Source organism: Echeneis naucrates, chromosome 16 (genome assembly GCF_900963305.1).
Source record: "Echeneis naucrates chromosome 16, fEcheNa1.1, whole genome shotgun sequence".
NCBI classification, from domain to species: Eukaryota; Metazoa; Chordata; class Actinopteri; order Carangiformes; family Echeneidae; genus Echeneis; species Echeneis naucrates.
In genome coordinates, this window is record NC_042526.1 from 10,826,546 (window position 1) to 10,845,171 (window position 18,626).

The 18,626-nt window shown below is 40.4% G+C and overlaps 3 protein-coding genes and 1 long non-coding RNA gene across 5 annotated transcripts; 2 read left to right on the forward strand and 2 right to left on the reverse strand.

The window, feature by feature from the left end:
• Positions 1–60: 60 nt before the first annotated feature.
• Positions 61–1,261, reverse strand: LOC115056977 (uncharacterized). Its single transcript, XR_003841846.1, has 3 exons — positions 1,211–1,261; positions 887–1,002; positions 61–784 (listed from the first exon to the last, which is right to left on the reverse strand). It is a non-coding gene; the product is annotated as an uncharacterized LOC115056977 (long non-coding RNA).
• A 9-nt stretch (positions 1,262–1,270) lies between these two features.
• Positions 1,271–3,569, forward strand: LOC115056974 (cell surface glycoprotein 1-like). The gene is made up of 2 exons (XM_029523806.1): positions 1,271–1,441; positions 2,293–3,569. The coding sequence occupies exon 2, from the start codon at positions 2,300–2,302 to the stop codon at positions 3,248–3,250; it is 951 nt and encodes a 316-aa protein (XP_029379666.1). The 5' UTR covers positions 1,271–1,441; positions 2,293–2,299; the 3' UTR covers positions 3,251–3,569.
• A 2,046-nt stretch (positions 3,570–5,615) lies between these two features.
• LOC115056971 (telomere repeats-binding bouquet formation protein 1-like) lies at positions 5,616–13,313 on the reverse strand. 2 transcript variants are annotated; one of them, XM_029523801.1, is made up of 18 exons: positions 13,208–13,313; positions 12,961–13,071; positions 12,693–12,824; positions 12,186–12,317; positions 11,889–11,949; positions 11,650–11,768; positions 11,342–11,470; positions 11,089–11,241; positions 10,869–11,000; positions 10,595–10,720; positions 9,803–9,945; positions 9,336–9,718; positions 9,179–9,249; positions 8,971–9,048; positions 8,437–8,673; positions 7,897–7,977; positions 7,617–7,679; positions 5,616–5,995 (listed from the first exon to the last, which is right to left on the reverse strand). In XM_029523801.1, the coding sequence occupies exons 1-18, from the start codon at positions 13,242–13,244 to the stop codon at positions 5,973–5,975; spliced, it is 2,211 nt and encodes a 736-aa protein (XP_029379661.1). In that variant the 5' UTR covers positions 13,245–13,313; the 3' UTR covers positions 5,616–5,972. The 2 variants fall into 2 exon arrangements, with proteins under 2 accessions (XP_029379661.1, XP_029379662.1); XM_029523802.1 differs by lacking the exons at positions 12,693–12,824; positions 12,961–13,071 and having other exon boundaries at positions 5,616–7,679; positions 13,208–13,257.
• A 2,281-nt stretch (positions 13,314–15,594) lies between these two features.
• Positions 15,595–18,495, forward strand: pdp2 (putative pyruvate dehydrogenase phosphatase isoenzyme 2). Its single transcript, XM_029522428.1, has 8 exons — positions 15,595–15,696; positions 15,790–15,969; positions 16,047–16,166; positions 16,254–16,540; positions 16,608–16,713; positions 16,795–17,031; positions 17,129–17,428; positions 17,542–18,495. Exons 1-8 carry the CDS (start codon positions 15,595–15,597, stop codon positions 17,815–17,817), a joined length of 1,608 nt encoding a protein of 535 aa, XP_029378288.1. The 3' UTR covers positions 17,818–18,495.
• Positions 18,496–18,626: the final 131 nt, after the last annotated feature.

Sequence of the window (18,626 nt, forward strand, 5' to 3'; positions counted from 1 at the left end):
TGAAGATTTATGCACTGTTGAATGAAAACATCAAAGTCAATGTGACAAAATAATGTAAATATTTACAATTTTATTCACAGAAAAACCAAGTTGGGTTATATCTACATTTGCTTGTATGAAAGATTTTTCATGTGTTTATGTTTTTGCACAGTGAACACAAACAATTCCACACAAAACCACAAAGCCAGCCCCGTGGTGAAGCCGAGACAGGGACAGAGTGGACCCGTCTATTTCTAGTCAGATCTTCCTTCTTAAAATGCCGATCAGCACAGTTGTTATAATCAGCTCAACCTGCACACCCATACACATATAAAACCAGGGGGTCAAGGCTTCCCAGGAAACATATTGCCAGTTGAAAAGTAAAAAAACAATAATGCCTGCCACAATGAGAAGGCTTGATGCAGCCTGGCAGATCATACTAAACGTCAGTGTCGCTGTCTCTCTGGCATACACTGTGAACAGCATGGCCAGCAGGGCAAAGGCCACCAGCACCACGGGCATGTACAAAGCCAGGATAACTGCTATTGTAGCCATGTAAATTTTTATGTCACATTCACCTTCACAGACAGAGCTGCAGTAAACCTGACCATCTTTTTTTAGACAGAAACGAAAGGGACTGATGAGGACATCAGTGGAACAGATGAATACGCCATCAAAGAGGAATAGAGATGTTAACTGCTGACTGAAGATGAGCAGTAGAAACACTGAAATCCAAAAACAACACCCTGTAGGACTCTTCACAGCGTTGATAACCGAAGCCAGGCAAGACCCTTTGACTTCTGCCCTGTAGATTTGAAATTTATACCGACCAAAATCAATACAATCATTTAATAAGCCAAAATAATTTCACGGAGAAATGGGTCATTTCATTTCTGCATGAACTTACGTCATTATCTGGCTGTTCTTCAAGAGTTTTGATCCCTGCCAACCTCTCAGACTAACAGGCAGGATATGTGAGGTCAGATGGTTAATATTCAACCTCATGCAGCTCAGCTGATCGATCTGTTCAGAGAACATTACGACTTTATCACAGTTGTGTGAAGCCAATATTTAAAGCACAAACGCATGTAAAATAACAACTAAAAGTTTATTTTTGAAACATGCTTATAGGTAATCAAATATGACAGTTTGAGTTGCTTCTCAGTGATTATCAACGGGTGATTCATTTTGACCAGGTCCTCAAAAGAATTATTTTGTTTTAGGGACTTACTTTCGTTCTCCAAAAGACGTCGACAGTCGGGCTCACAATAACAACCTTCAGTTTGGGGTTTGCTGCGACGCGCTCAGCTCATGAACGCGCACGGCGAGCAGGAGCTTCGTCGGTCCTGCAGCTGGCGCGCGCCGCCGCACTCAGTTTGACGTGCGGACTTCTCCAAATCCGGAGTGACACTGAGATCATCTGCTGCTTTTTCTGCCTTTGCGACTCAAGAAGATCCCGAAGGTTGGTAAAACATTAGTTACACTTACAACTGAATTAGGGCAACTCCAGCCGGAGCTGTTTTCAGCTCTGTGCAGTTTTAGAGCTTGTAACAAGTTGTCCAGGACAAGCAGGGAGGCGGGATCCAAAACAAGTTTCTTTGTTCGGTTCATTTTAACCAGCAATTGTCCGCAATTAGCACATTGAGATTGTTTGAATTAGACTTTAATGTTTGGATATTTGTCATGAAATTGTCGACCACTTCACTTGTGAGAACGGCATGCGGATCATTGAAACACAGCAAATAAGGTGTGGTTATTACTCAGAGTGGTAAAGCGGCCAAACATCAACTACAGTGTTCATGTATTCCATGACAAAACCTTCAGGTGCACCTCCAAATAGACCCAAGATTTTTGACTTTATTTTCTGATGGAAACAAACCTAAATCTGTGATGCGACCTGCAGTCTAAAGAAAACAAGAAAGAAAGAATCAAATAAACTTTAATGCTCCTTGGCACACCAGAAACATTCCCATAGAGACATACAGTTAATGTCCATGCACTGTTTCATGCAGGCTGTTTTCGGTCCAAGAAGTGTTCAAAGGAACATGATGTACCAACACACTAAAACAGGACTCTGTCTCTGTCTGTCTCCTAGTTAACTTAAATACACACTAAAAGGTGATTTGAATTGAAGTTCCCCTCTTAACTTTTGTTGTACAGATAATCGTAGGCAACTGCATATTAACGAATCTTGAAGTAAAACTTTTGCTTAAGCGTGATGCAATGTTGAGTTTATTATCTACAACCACCTAAGGAGAGTTTGAAATGTAATTACTTGTGATACTTATATTGTCATTTTGAACTTGGCGACAGGTCAATCATGGGAAACAGGTTCAGCAGAAGGCGAGAATCTCCAGCAGCCAGCAGCAGTCAAACTGCTGTCACTGCACAGAAGCCTGCAGAGCAGCCAGCAGCTCCTCAACCAGCAGAGGAGCCAACACAGCCGAAACAGACCCAGGACACAGACACAGAGGATTTAGATGTAGTGGTGGGGGACCCAGTGACACCAGTGGTATGTTTACCCTCTGAAGAATGTATATCAGAGTTTAAGGAGGTCCAGGCTTCTGCTGCCCCCGCCACACAAAATGACGCTGATCCAAAGGTTGAAGCAAAAGAAACCCCAGCTCTACCCCAACCTGAGCTCCTGGTCTCTATTAGTACAGCATCACTCCCAGAAGTGGAACCAGCTGCAGAACCAGAATCTGTTTTAGCTGAAGCTCAGCTTGCCCCAGAACCAGAGTCTGAAGCAGGAACTAAGGCTGAATCTGTGCCTGAGCCTGTCTGCGGATCGGCAGCAGTTCCAACTGAGGTTCTGGAGCAGCAGACAGATTTCCTTTCCCAAGAGCTTCTCCCTGAGCCAAAGCCTTTTTCAACCACTTCAACCGACCACCACGTCTCTGACCTCACACCCCAACCTGTTAACACTTCTCCACCCCCAACTCTCATTCCTGACCCAGACACTGCAGATGAGCCCTCAGACAACACATTGGCTGAGGGAGGCCAAGACAGCACTGAAGCTGCTCAGAGCTCTACAAGTGATCCAGAAAAGCCAAAGGAAACACCAGAATCTCTGGAAAACCCAGTGGAGAAGGAGACTGCCGGGTATTCGGAGCAGCCTGTGATTGATGTCAATAAGGAAAGCATTAGTGAACTCCTACAGAACTTAGAGCTGAAAGGAAATGACCTTCTCGCTGACCTCATTCCCAGTGATGTCAGTACCCCCGACGACACTCCCATCACAGATGCACCCACGTCTAATGAGCTGATGTGAATGAAAATCGTCTGTGAAACCCTCTTTATCTTTTACACAACGTCTGAACAACCACTAATGCAATGTTTTTTTTTCTCCTTCACCTGTGTGACCAAACTTCTTTACTTTTTCATAATGAACCAAATGTGCCAAATGAACTCTGGAACAACTAAACATTGTTACATTCATGTTTTGTTTTGTTTTGTAAGATGTATGTACAGCCATGTGTTGTGTGTTGCTGATGAGCAAAAATAGGACAGGGGATATAAGGCTACATAAGTGTATGAATGGACAACAGAGATCTTCTCTGCAAATTCATTAAACTAAAATTTCTTCTGTCTTCTTGTATTTCTTGTATGGGGAGAAAAAGATACCATCTCTATATCACAACTTGATAGAGAAAAAGACTGAAGAAAGCATCAAAATATCATGTTGACCGAGTGGAAAAAGGAAAGTTAAGAGCTGTATGGATTATATAACTCATAAATTAATCCAAAGTGACAACCATAGGTGGAGTCCATATAAACATATGGCCATTTAGAAGGATACAAGTATCCAGTAGACATATTTGCTTTAACGTACTGGTGTTTTAACTTTGCAATAAGTGGAGTAATCATGTTCTTATTATAAGTGTTCAGTATAAAAACATGAAGTAGTGGCTTCCTTGTGAAAATAAAAATATTCTATGCCATAGTCAGGAACACTTTTTTTTTTTTTTAATATTGGCATTAATATTTTTGAGAGAATTTAGTTCAAGAGTTCAAGAAAAAGGCAGGTTGATGCGATTAATTCATTCATTATCTTAATAAGCACAAAACTGCACAGTAACTATTAAAAGTCCCATCACTTTAATTATGGAATCGGACCTAACTGATCACTCGGTGGCGACAGCCCCTGATCGGTCAGATGAATATACTGGAGCAATTCGAGCTCTCTCCATGACAGAGCACATTAAATGACACATTGCATGTATAGGAAACAGCACACAGATGGAAATCAACGCAAAGCAGTCATGTACGCGAGATTGCGCCTTCTCAGTCTCATGGGACAGAGGGAGAGAGAGGGGGAGAGACGAGGAGAGACGAGAACACATTCTTTCCAAAGGAAGGAGATTTTCGGGGGGCTGGGGTCAAAAGTCTTCAGTGAATGCGTTACAGTCCATGAGAAAATCTGCTCCTCACATGCCTCTCCCACCAGACTCCCTCTGCTCTCACTGGCTGTTATTCCAACATTTTGACAAAGCAGTTAGTTGACTCATATGGGAGGACACTTCTGTCTGCCTAAAATAAAACTTGGTCAAATAACTACTGCCTTTGCCAATTTAACAGGAAGAATGCTTAATGATTCTGCAGTGTCATCAGAATTTAAAATGTGGTGCATGTGACAGTATATAAAATATTTTTTCAACACTACAACATCCGATTCCATAATCCATAATCATCTGAAGACCTGGTCTGCGTAAAATTTCTGCCTTGTCCAGTTACATATAAACTGAACAGCCTACACCTCAAGGCATGATGAAAGTCAAATGATTTCGGCAATACAACGATGAGTTTCCATGGAAAGGGAGAGGGAGTGACCTCAGTCAAGCTTGTGATTGGGAAAGCACATAGCTTGCTACTTTGTGAAACACAAAGAGAATAGATAAGCAGCACGATTTGCTCTATTTATGATTCCTGTCATACCAGAGGATTTCAGCTCAATAAACAACGATGATTTCCTGTCTCTCTGTGGACTCTGATGGTCAAAGGACAAAAACAATGAAAACAAAACTTGGTATTTGTTTCCGTTACAGAGTAAGTCAAGGAAGTAACAAAAATGATTTTTAAGGGTTGAGGCAGAAGTCTGTTCTAAAAACAAAAAGGCAAGAGAAGGGTATCAAACTCAGATGGAAATGCATCACATAACTCGCTGCACAGTACACTACAGTAGAGAGCACAGAAGACCCTTATTCCGGTATACCTTACAGAGAATAACTTCACTACATTGCACCAATTTCTGTGTATAAATCTGACCTGGGATTGAACCTGTTATACAGGATTGTCATATGTTGGTTTCCAGAACTGTCACTGTTTTTCACTGCCCCAAACTCTATGGGGTCATTGTGCAACTTAATCCAAATTTGGCAGAAATACAGTGACACGACAAAAATCTGGTCCTATACAGTGTGATGGTGACTCATTGAAAGGTGGTGCTACAGCAGAACAAACACTTCACTAAAATGCCTCAAAGGTTATCCTCATATGGCACAATTCATCTAAAAAAAAAAAAAAAAAGAAGCCAATGGTTTCTGATTTGATCTCAAATGGACTTTTTTTTTTTTTTTTACTGTGAACATAGGCATTATAAATGAACATACAGATTATAAATACTGTTGACAGCCATGTTTTCAATTTAATAAGCTTATAATAGTCTGGATGGATCAAATGCATAAATGGTTTGACAAAGAAGGTGTTGTCATGTAAGTTAACAAACACAAACACTTATTTTTAGAAACACGTTAATAAAATAACAACTGCTGCGGAAACTATTTAAGACAGTGCAAACAATAAACAAAGTACTAAATCTCCATTAACCAATAAGTGTATTGTTTATATTAATAATTTAACATATTGGATGAACATGGAGTGTGTGCAGCTTTAGGTAAATAATCACAGTGCAGTTTGAACTGAATGGAATGAAAGTGATTACAAGGCCATTGTCTCTAGTCCTCCTTGGATCTCAGGACTCGGATAATGCACAATCAGCATCCTGGCTTTTGCCCCTCTGATGGCAGAAATATGAAGACAAAGAAAAGCAGTTGAGCTAAGTGCATTTGACAGTTATCTTGAAACAATTTTGATATTTCAACATTTTCTCTTGTAATCAACAGATGCCTGTATTTATTGGCCAGGTCAACATCAGTGTGTCTGGGTTGGAAGAGGTAAGACACAAGATGGAGCTTCAAGAGAAGTCAAATGTTTTAACTCTGCTCAGTAGGTTGCATACCTTCTCAAGGCTGAAATCAAATAATACAAATTACTTCCAACCATCCTGCATCACAGACACTCCCAAAATTCAGTCAGCAATTGATTTCAACTTCGTTCAGAAAGCTATGAAACCTAAATGGCTGATACTTAATATCTGATCTTGTGTAATCTCCGCGCAATGTCTGTGTTTTTTTCAGAGCGCAATAATTATGTGGTAGTGCAACAATAAGGGCTCCCTCTGTATTTTCAAGAATTCTTTAACAAGCACTTTCTTTACATTTTCTGGAGAAATCTTATCTAGAGCAACTTTGATTTTATTATGGCACTAAAATGCATACATTTTGTCACTCAACTGCAGAAACCTAACATGCCATGAACAAATCCATCATTGACATGTAAAATATCAACACACACATTTGATTAATGACAAAATTCTATGCATCTCTTACAGGAGCGCAGTGATCTGTGCTAGTCATCATCGAGAATGTGACATCTACATTTATTCCCTCTTCTCTCTGTATTTGAAACATACAGTTTGAATCTGTATATGCATGTGAATGTGGAAAAGGCAAAATATCACCCGCACTCAGAGACAATTTCTCTTTTCACTCTTGCCCCAGCTTTCAGAATGTGTGATGAAAAGGAGGTAAGAGAAAAGAAATCACAGAACAGAATTAAGCCAGAAGGAAATATGTTATTGAAGACGAATGGGGAAAACAGATGAACTGGACAGTGAAAGAATGAAAATGTAGACTGTGCCGTTGGAGGAAAAACGACTAAGTGTCGACTCACAAAAGTGAGCCTTGGAAAATGCATTTGGCTGAGTTGTATAAAGATACAATAAATCTCAGCCTGACAGAACAGAAACACTGAACTCCACACCCAACCTCTGCATCCATATTGCAAAAGAAGTCTGACCATGTGACTTGTGCAAAATTGGAAAACAGGATTAGAAAAAGGAAATGACAAACACAAACAGAAACACAAATATATAGAGTAGAGTGGTGTAATAGAACAATAATATGAAAAATTGCATGAAATGTGTTACCTGTTGTCACAGGCATAACAAATAAACATGAAATCACACTTTCTTTCTTTCTCCCTCTCTGGCTCACACACAAGCACACACAGTGTTATACAGAGTGTGAAACAACTTAATACAGCTGTGCTGCTCTGGCCCGCATTGTGAGAACACTGGCTCCAGTTCAACATTCCTTCTGCTCTTTGGTTCGTTTTCTACCGAGAACACACTACAGAAGACAGCTTCCACAGCAGACTCTCAATCAAAACATTCACACATCGCAATCTACTGTTAAGACATGCTATCACATGCTTATCTTCAGGAAGATGTGGCCCTTTTAACACAGTAAATATAAAGGACAACACAAGGTGCTGCTGTGAGAATGTCACATACATACCAGTCTTGTTATAGAAAGAGGGCCTCTTTTTATTTCGTCTGTGGTGGGGAGTCAAATTGATGTCTGTGATTTGGGGAATAAAACAACACACAAATATAACACTTGAAGAATAGTGTACATGCTGCACTGGCTTACAAAAAGACTTTGTGAAGACATTTGAATATAATTTTTTTTATATTATAACAGATATTTTTCCTTATTGTTTATTTTTTTAGATCTTAAAATCATGTAAGACCATTACTCATGTAAAGGGATATGTAAACATTTTGTAGCTTCTTACCAAAGTCCCTCTTCCAGCCAGGCGCTGGCAGGAAGTTCCTGCCTTTCCCTTCTCGTTTACAAATGGGAGTCAGGCAGACCTCTTTTACAGCAGTGTAGAAATGAGACATTTTATCACAGTAGACAGCGATATGTGCTTGTTAATGAGATTATTAAAATGGTCGAAGACTATAAAACGTCCTTTTGTTTACAAATACAACCTTTTAATGTTGTCAATAAATTATATAATGAATTAAATACAACACCTATTATTCAGTGGGTCTATGAGAATGTAGAGAGATGAGTACATGTCCAATCTTTATTATGGGATATATTTATACATATCCCATATCCTAACTTTAACAATCACTCTACATTTATGTGAAAAAAAGTATAAAACTGCAATCCTTAGCATAATGATCAACCCTACAGTATAACTCTGTTGTGCTTTACAGTAACCATAAGTGTAGCTGGAAAGCGCGCTTTGCCAAACCAATCAAATTGTGAGACATTAACCACAGCTTCTGCTCAGGTGTTTTTTCTGTGTGTTGATGTCTTTTACCTCTCCATTTTATTTTGCTTCTTTGTGGCTCTGTTGATGATGCTCTCTCAGATTTCTGGCTGGTCGATGTCATACGATTGCCCTGGTACTCTCTCCTGAGCAGAAGGCTGCGGTGACAGGTCCTGAATCGCTCTGTGGCCACTTGGAGAGCCTTGTGCATTTCACAGCTGTGACGACAGAAACTTTGAAGAGATGCAAAGGTGCGGCTGGTCACTTCTTCAAAAGGTAACGCACAGCCTGAGGAAGAAAGGAGATGAAGACGAGAGAAATTAACATAAGAGCCATTATGGACTTTACATTGATCAGCTGAATGCCCTTTTAAGACTTCAAAGTATCAATAAAATTACAATTGTGTGGCCTAAGCTTCTCCAGAAACTATACATAGCTCTTAACATGGCTGTTGACTATTTGTCAAAACACAAAATGCTTTCTATAAAAGCAAACCAACACAAAACATCTGTCTTGCTATTTCATATTACAAGCTATTTCATATTACATGACAGAAAACATTTGGCTGGGGTGGTGTTCTCCTACCTGCACATCTGAAATGAGCAGGTGATTTTTCCCCCTTTGTGTTTTTCTCCACATTACTCATCTCTTGGCGTTGTAGCTCTAAACATAAAACACATAGTACTTCAAAAAACACAGTATAACCACACATCTTCAAAAAGCAAAATTAGCACAAACAAGTTATTATTGCAGCGTGTAAAAAAAGTTTTTAAACTTTCTCTTTAGTTCTTACCTTCTTTATCAGTAGAGCTCATTTCTTTTGGAACACTGTGTCTCACAGGGGCTACGGGCTTAAACAACTCACTAAATAAAGAAAAAAATAAGGAAAAAATACTATAGACTCCTTTTCAATAGTTTTTTCTGATAATTGAAATATTAATGCTACGAACCTGTCTGTCATGTGTGGCTCTCTGTGTCCCTCTAGTGGTGGTACATGAAAAAACACAATCGATCCAGTGCCCGTAAGTGCTGAACACTGCTGGCGCTTTCCACTGCTCTTAGCCTTGTCTTCAGGAGTAGTTAATTTGGAGCTCATGCTCATTTTTTCACAGTCGTTCTCCTTCATAATCATACTTCTTGCGATCCAAAGTGATATGTTGTCATCACTCTCTGCTTCTATAGGCTTGTTAGCGCTCGTCTGTCTATATGCTGCAGGGACTGTTTGAATGCTGTAATCCTGCAGAGGTTGATGTAAGGCTGGTGAGAGGGATGGTGGAGCGAACCCTTTGGTTGAAGTTGATAAGACTCTTTCTTCCTGGTCATCATCAACCTCCTAAACATGAACATTAGCACACGTGACATGTCACCAGGCACATGCTGATTAAACTTGAGTCATGTCGGTGGATGCATGTTGAACCTTTGTCTGTTTCTTCTCTAGTTGGTCAATCCTGTGCAGCAGCTCTTTGGCTGAGCTTTTGAAGCTTTCCATATTTATAAGGGATTCCACATTTTCATCCTTCCCATGTCTGGCGGTCAGAACAGGCACTCCCAAAGACATGGCTTCACAGGCAAAGACAAACAAGTTCTCATTTTCATTTTTAAGAAAAGGGAAATCCACTGAAATAATTCAAATATCCGTTAAGTGAAACGAATCCAGATCCTGCTGAAATGCACATATTTCACAGTATAAGGAACAAAGATGAAATGATCCCTGGCCTTTGCTGCCTCAACTGCATTTGACTGAGCCTCTCTGCTTTCCTTATCATTATTTGTCATTTTCTTTAACAGACAAGAATAAGAGACCTCATCTAAATGATTTAATAGCGTTAAATTCACACAGGCTGACTATACTTGTAAATGGAGGGAAAGAGCATTTTATGCCAATGATTCAAATAAAGAGTATTAATTTACTGTTGGTGAAAATCAACCTGAATCTATCATGACAGCTTGGCTTTAAATTTTGAAATATATTGCAATTTAACCGCACTTGTATTTGCAGATGCCACTAAAACTGGGTTTACTGTAACTATGGGCATAATGATCAAGTAATACAGATTGGGATTTTTAAAGAAGTTAGAATATAGAATTAATTTGCTTCCATCAAAGAGGCCCACATCCATATTTAAATGCTATGGGAAACTTTCATTGATGATTAAAAAGGTTGAGTTTCTTCTTTTGTTTTGAGACAAACAAAACATCTTTGACTTACTGGCCTGTTTGCAGGTCTGCAATATGAATGTAGCAGCCTTCCTGATCTCCTCACTTGTGTCCTCTGCGAGTAATGTTATGATCAATGGGAGACCTCCACTTTGCACCAAATGGGACTGGTGTTCCTCTGCAGACAGGTATAAAGAAACAGTTGAGGAAAATGCCTGGGTTAAAATGCACACTGTTGGAGACTGTAGCAGTAGCTGACGATTGGTAAATGTGCAAAATATGAAATGGAAAAAAGCCGAATTCTGCAGATTACAATGCAGTCTTACCAGAGGACTCAGTGCAGTGGCCCAGGGTAAGTAAAACTGAGAGCCTGTGCTGAGGTTCAAGATTTGGGCTTGCCAGCAGGGAGATTAGATGAGACACAATGCAGTACCGAGCCAGACCAGACGCCAGAACAGCTAAAGAGAATAGATTTGTTAATGAAGAAGGAAAAAATTTGGTTGTTGGCGTGATCAGTGCGTGTTTTTGTGAAAGAGCAATACACACTGTTATCAGTAATGCAAGCTGACAGGGTCTTGGATATGGTGACACAAAGTTGGCAAGACAACAAGCTCACATCTGCCACAGAGGTTAGACGAGCCAGGGAAAGAGCGAGCGTTTTCAAGCCACCCGAGGACGAAAAGCTCTCCTGAACCCGGGCTACAGAATCAAACAAGTGATTTATTTTAAGCAATTTAATCATTTGGATTTTTTTTCCAATTAAGATGTTTAGCAACAAAGGATCCCTCATTTCACTTACAGTTGTTGGCAACTGTCATTGCTATGAAGGAGCATAAGGATTGAAAAATCTCTGTGTGTTGCACTGCAACCTGTTGAAGCCAGATTTTTATATTGGGAAAGGCTGTCGCACAAATATGTTGACCATCTTCTGCAAAAAAAAAACAAACAAACAAAAAAAAAAACATTACTTGACTAATACTGGTCTTGCTTTTACTCCAGAAAATACACAATGCTGTAACATATGGCTCCACTTGAAAGCAGAGGCCATGATAATGTTTTACATATTAAAAGGCTTCGTAAGAGGCACAAATATACAAATGATATCACCACTTTGAGGATTGTTGACACATCCACAGAGTGCACTAGACACAGATGTCCAGAGCTGGTAGGTGTGCATAGCATTAGCTACAACTGAAGTAGAATCTGTGGAGAGGGGAAAGCTGGTCCTGCAAAAAATTCAAATAAGTAAATTTGCATGCACATGCTATACGAGGGGTCTTATTATTCATTCAGAATAGTAAGTAAAGAGGCTGAGACTGATATCTAGACACATCATTGAAAAGTACCTGAAGAGAACCAAAAGAAGATCTAGGCAGCCAGTGGTTTGGGCTAACATCTGTCCTAATTCTGCAAAAGCACACAGTCACACACGGACTACAAAGGTCGGAAATCAAAAATAAAACCCTCATACTGAGGACTATATCGAATTGACTTTTCTCCCATTAAATTTTTCTAAAAATGCATAAAATTGCTTTCATGAGTTTGAAACAAAAGAAAATAAGGGGATATAAAAATGCATATCAATTAGAAAACATATTCTGCAGCTGTAATTCTATATGTCAGTTCAGGTGTCTTGATCATACTGTTGTTGGCTACCAACGCAGACAACAAATAGACGGTCACTCTCTTCTGCGTCAGTGGGATGTCATCTTTGATCAACCACCCAGCAAGGTCAGCAAACGTCTCCTTTTTGCACAAAGAATTCTTGCAATACACTATCAAAAAGAAGATATGTAGTACATTGTCAGTATGTCAGTCTTGCTTTTAAAATACAGCATTACATAGAGTCCAGAGCTTGGAGCATCCCTTTGAAGCCCACACCCAAAATCCAAAGATGTCACATATATGCCCTGTGTATCCTTTGCAGTTTTAATGTATGCAAATACCAAGGGCTAACATTGACAAACAAGTTTGCAATTGGCTTACCAGTTATTCTAGAGCCTTATTTATGTTCTGCACCACTGTACAAACTGTTTCAGGGCAATGGTTTGCCTGTAAAGCTGTAAAGCTGACCTGTCTCATTTAGGGAGACTACATCCTTCACAAGATGCACCCATGAACTGGGATTCTGTGACAAAGGACATGCCTACCATTGGCCTCTACCAGTGTGCCAAGCGTAAATAGTGCTGCCTCCTTAACATCTGAATGAACAACACTGGATTTGGAGAGATTATACACAAATGCCACGCCCCCCATTTCTCTCAGCAGGTCTACATTGTCCTCTGAAATAAAGAAAAACTTTAATTAAACAGACAGATGGTATGCTGAATGACTTCAATTATTACATCCAATGTAAGAGATCTGAATGACTCAGGGCTGTAGATATGTTGTGTGTGTGAATTAAAGGTTCACTAGTACCTCTTTTTTCACAGATAGAGTGAATGGTGAGGAGAGCTTGTTTTTGTAAATTAGGGCATTTCATCTGAAACTTCAGACACTCAAGCAGCAAGCTGAGGTCTGTCTTTATGGCTGAAAGCAGAGTGATTAAATGAGCCATGCCTTAGTGACGAGACGGACATGTACCTGCAGATGTACTGCATAACGTTACATTAGCTATGTACGTCCATCTTCAAAGACATTTACGAGTTTACTTTAATTTACTTACTGTTACGGCTGTTGCTGCAGGCCCCTGTCTTATACATCTCCGTTTTCCCTGATCAGATTCAAAGATACATATAAAAGTATGATTAAGGTTTTCCACAAGAATAAAGTCTCTGGTTCACTTTCAGCTGTAGCAGTTTGTGCTATTTTTCTCTAACTAAATGCGATGATTAGCTGCTTGGCTAATTTAGCTAATAAAACAAATTACTATCAAGATAGCGGTGCCGCTTTGTCAAAATAATTTGTCTCTTCAGTCTGAAACGTTTTCTTTCAGGAGTGGATAACACGTAATTCTGATTGTTTAAAGTACCGCAGACTGGCAGAATACAAACTTTAAATAGCGTTAGCTTCTGTTTCTTTCTCTCTTTGTTTTTTTTTTTTTTTTTAAACTTCTGTTTCTGTCATCCGGGAATCTCAGCCGGTGTTAACCGATTCGGTTCCTCCAGGTTCCTGTTCCCCTTTACGCTGATTTATTGCTGAGTCGTGCGTAGTTGCTAAGTTACCGTGCGTACTTAAAGAAGAAACGCAAATAGAAACACAGCTGGGTGTACGGAAAGCGAGTGGAACAAGCCAATGTGTCGGTTACTGGTATGTTATTTATTATATAAATTGAGAATGCATTTATTAGGTTATGTCCTGGGTTAGTTCTAAGTAAGTACATGATTTATACGAAAGTCAATGATCCATTCACTGAACACTTAAAATATTGTTTCCTGAAAACCTACACATGATCTGCTAAATAAAATAGGCCATGGGACTACATAATTGTCATTGTGATGATCAACCAGTCAAACTGTAGCATATACACAACAAAAAATCTGCAACAAAGCATGCTATTTATCTACTCATAAAAATTATAAACAAGTCAACAGGCGTGCACTCGGAGCTAAGAAGAAGAGGTCACGCGGGGTGCTGGAGCCAATCCCAGCGCACGCAGGGTAATACGTCAGCACGCTCAGGTGACGTAAATGTGGAATGGTGAAATAGCGCAAATGTATGCAGCAACCTCAACAGCGCTGTGGCGCAGTGGTAACGCTGCCGACCACCACCTAGGAGTGAAGGGTTCGATTCCCAGCTAGGGCAGGGTATGTGAATGTATGTAATGTAACCCCGGGGTGATGTAATGTAATAACTGTAAATATCTGTACATGTACTGATGTATGACAATAAGTGATGTAAAATGTATGTAATGTTGAATAGGAATGTAAATGTATGTAATGAATGTAATGTTAAAGGTCCATTCCCGGTGTGGGCACCTGAACGTGTCTACGGAGTTAATTGGTTGCGAGTGATGGACTGGGCTAATGCAGATACGGCGCCCCCCCAGGACCTAGGCCGAACCAGACCGGACGGGTGACGGCACCCCTCCAGGAACGGACCGAGACCAGACCGGAGACAGGACGCGTCCACAGACTAGACCAGTAAAACAGCAAACAAATCACTGAGATGATTTCTTTATGGAGGGGGGGAAAAGGAACATGTAAAAATACACAACTATTTTAGTGAAAGATTATGTAATATTCGAGTTACATGAGCTTCTATACTTGTTTTCTTCCTTTTGTAACCCCCCCCCAAAAAAAAATAATAATATTAAATAAATAAATAAAAACAAATGGCTTGTTCCGATCCTTCGCTAAGCCCCGCCCCCCTGGTTACTGTTGCTATGCTAGCCTCTTTCCTGTTGTCTCAAGATCTGTAGGAAAATATCCCGTCAGCATCAGTCCGGTGATCAGAAATGAAAAGAAAGAAGAATAAGAAAATAAAGGGTTATACAAATAGTTTTTAAAAAGGTGCTGACGGTTAATTTTGGACGAGAAATGTAGAGCAAGGTAAGTAACAGGGCCGTTAGCTTGTAACGTAAGCTAACTGTCCAGCTCTAATGCTAACGTCCATTAGCCTAGCTTGTATTAAAGCCCGACACAAAACGTTATCTTTGACAGAAACAACTGAGTTTGGTAGCTACATCAGAAAGGGAGAGAAAGAGTGGAGAGGGCTCCAGCTGCTGTCAGGTCACAGAGAGAGACATGGGGGGCAGAGGAATTTATTTAACTTGTTGGCTTTATTTCCGCACAAGATATTGACCGCAAATTTAGAAATAGTACTCCACCGCTTCAGACACAACAGCACACACAAGGACCGCGACATTACTCATTGTTGGGTAGGGTTGGTAGTCTTGGTTAATGTTTTGTGTGTGTGTGCAGACAGACAGATAGATAGACTTGTATTCTGTAATGAGGAGTTGGACCGTGTTGTCAGTGATGGCCACAGAAGACATCCAAACTCTGGCTACAAGCTAATGCGTGTTCCAGGTAATAATCCGGCCACGATGTATGATGTAGAATGAGCCGATCGTTATGGAGAAATAATCCAGGTATGAGATGTCTGGTCGACATGGATGACATGGACGACTGGATGTCTGGTCGTCTGTATGCCAGCATCCTTCAAAGAGCTTCGAGCTACACGGTGTCGCTTTCCTCCATCACACCGTTTCAGGTTTATTTCGCAGAACTCAGAATATCACAAATATCAGCTCAGCTTCATTTGCACTTACACATACTGTCATGTTGACCTTCTCCCCCTTCCCAGCCTCGGCCGGCCCATGTTCGTCACTTGTCGTCCTGGGGTACCTTCAGATCAGAGCTCTTAGGGTCCAGTGATGAGTCAGGAAGCTGCTCACAAAGTGGGAGACTCCTCTCGACCCGTCAAGACCTAGACTTCCAGCTCAGCCAGGTCCAAATCAACAGTATCCTGAGGTCTAATGAGCAGGTAATACGCATCATAGTGTCTGTTTTCAGAACGAGATGGAAAGTGACAAAGCGTACAGTAATCTCTATCTGCCTTAGAGTGTGAGTGTGCCAGAGTTTTATGGCGGGGGACTCAGTTCTGTGAGAAAGTTTGAGAGTAACCAGCTCGCTGCTAACATGCCCAATGAGGACCATCGCAGTGCAGCCACTTGTTTACAGGTATACATCTTCTCCCTTCCGGCTATTCTTCCGCTTTCCTATTTCTTCCTCCTGTTTGTAAAATTAAGTTTCCTCTGTCCTTTCCAGTCAAAGGGCATGCTCTTTGGAGTGTTTGATGGCCATGGGGGTTGGGCGTGTGCTCAGGCTGTCAGTGAGCGTCTGCTGTATTACATAGCCACAGCAATGATGTCAAAGCAAAGCCTGGAGGAGCTTGAGAAGTGCATGGAGCATTGTAGACCCATTCCTCCCATCCTGAAGTGGTACAAACACCATGCAGACTACAACTACCGTGACTCGGCTTCGCTCTACATTGACCAACTCAGAGTTTTCTGGCAGGAGTTATTAGACATTGAGGAACATGGTGAAGGCATGAGGTAAGTATGTGTGTGTCGTCATATAAATATACTGTGCACCTACACCTTCACATCATCTCACTTTCAGCCCCATAGATGCTCTGGAGTGTGCTTTCAAACGTCTCGATGCTGACATCTCTTTGGAGGCTCAAGTCCCTCTTTCCAATGATCTGATGAAAAGCACAGCCATTCAGGTAATTTGACAGTTGTCCTTTTTGGCTTCATTTTGTTCAAGTTTACACAGTGTTGACACACAGGCATTATCACTTCTTTAGGTGGCGTTTTCTGGTTGCACTGCCTGCGTAGCTCATATTGGGACAGACGGGATCCATGTGGCGAATGCTGGTGACTGTCGAGCAGTATTGGGAGTGCAGGAGGAGGATGGTTCATGGAGTGCTTTACCTCTATCCTTGGACCATAACTCTCAAAATCAGGCTGAAGTGGAGCGAATAAGAGCCCAGCACCCACCTTCAGAGAGAGACACAATAGTCACAGATGGCAGACTGCTAGGGGTGAGCAGTTCTGACAGTAATGGCACTATACAACTGAGTTACATTTTAGCCAAATCAATCACAGGTTGTAACATTTTTTTTTTTAACATGCTGTCAGGTCCTGCTGCCCCTCCGTGCGTTTGGGGATGTTAGATTCAAGTGGAGTTGTGCGTTGCAACAGAGTGTTTTATCCAGCCTGGAGTCTGCAGTGGATCTCGACTCTCTCAACCTGTATCAGTACATGCCACTTAACTACAAAACTCCTCCATACTTAGATGTAACACCTGAGATCATGTACCACAAGATCAGACCGCAGGACCACTTCTTGATCCTTGGCACTGATGGGCTTTGGGATGAATTAACTAATGCGGAGGCTGTACGACTGGTTGGAGAGCACCTGAGTGGGTTCCACCTACAGGTTTGTATGCATGCATTGTTTTTCCCCTGATTCATAACACACCTTTTATTTAACTACAGGTGTTTTTATCCTGTAAAGTGATCCTGTAAAACTTGATCCTCCATGTTTTTCAGGCTCCAGTTTCTCCATCTGAGAGGAATTTGAAATTGGGTCAAATGCATGAACTCTTACTGAAACGTCAGGCCCGCGCCTCTCCCGCCCTCGACACCAATGGTGCCACACACCTCATCAGACATGCTCTTGGCACAGGGGAATATGGAGAGCTGTGCCAGGAGAGACTCGTGTCTATGCTTGCTCTACCAGAGGACCTGGCAAGAATGTACAGGGACGATATCACAGCTACAGTGGTTTACCTGAATTCTGACCTGGCCAGATCTCACCACAGTTAATGGAACAGTGCAAGACAAAGATGGAAATGACAAATGAAAGGTAATAATTCAGCTTTTTTTTTAATAAATCATTATTAATAGACATAAGTCAAGGTTACATATTAATATCTACAACATTCATCAAGTCAAAATATGCACTCCTATTTGCTCCAGAAACTTCATGATGGATACAAGTTGCAAGTCAAAAGTGGAAATGTTTATATTATTCTGTAGCATGGTGTTTTCCTCACACACTATCTGCGTGTAGTTCAGACATTTCATTCTGTTTTTTTTATGTAAACTGTGAACAATGCTTTTAATCAGAGGAATTTTTGTCACACCAATATATGTTCTTCTGATGCTCATGCTGTTTTGCTTATTTTTCTTCCACACACCTGAGTGGAGTTTACAGATGTAGACAGTAAATATGTTGAATTATGTTCATAAATGTAATTGAAGTTCTATTTGTCATTTTATTTATAGATAAAGAAATAACATTCTATGATGTTTATGCATTGTCACTTATTTTTGTCCTTATCTGTCTTTGGGGGCTTTAATAGCAAAATAAAAAAGATTTTATGTTTTTATTGTTTGTTATTATTAAAATGATTTTCTATAATGTAAAGCTCCAGCTATCCCCATAACTTCTTTTTTTATGTCATAATGCAATTCAAACTGCTCTTCATACTGACTCAGGGTAAGTTTTGTATAAATATAGATGTAAATGTAGATGAAATAAATCTGACTTTCAGATGTATTTAAGTGGTCCCAAGTATTTGCTCAAAAGGTGCATCATTTAATATTTGACAATTTCAATTTTTAAAGATTTC

Bases quoted from the DNA above. Each gene is read 5' to 3' on its own strand.
- LOC115056974 (XM_029523806.1), top strand. From the start codon at position 2,300: ATGGGAAACAGGTTCAGCAGAAGGCGAGAATCTCCAGCAGCCAGCAGC.
- LOC115056971 (XM_029523801.1), bottom strand. From the start codon at position 13,244: ATGTATAAGACAGGGGCCTGCAGCAACAGCCGTAACA. The intron at 9,946-10,594 runs GTAAGTCAAAGA...TTGCCTGTGAAG, and splicing joins GCAGACCTGCAAACAGGCCA to CCATGTCTTTGGGAGTGCCT. The intron at 7,978-8,436 runs GTAAAAGACATC...CTGCTGTAAAAG, and splicing joins AAGCAAAATAAAATGGAGAG to AGGTCTGCCTGACTCCCATT.
- pdp2 (XM_029522428.1), top strand. From the start codon at position 15,595: ATGGATGACATGGACGACTGGATGTCTGGTCGTCTGTATGCCAGCATC. The intron at 15,697-15,789 runs GTTTATTTCGCA...CCCCCTTCCCAG, and splicing joins CCTCCATCACACCGTTTCAG to CCTCGGCCGGCCCATGTTCG. The intron at 16,714-16,794 runs GTAATTTGACAG...TCACTTCTTTAG, and splicing joins TGAAAAGCACAGCCATTCAG to GTGGCGTTTTCTGGTTGCAC.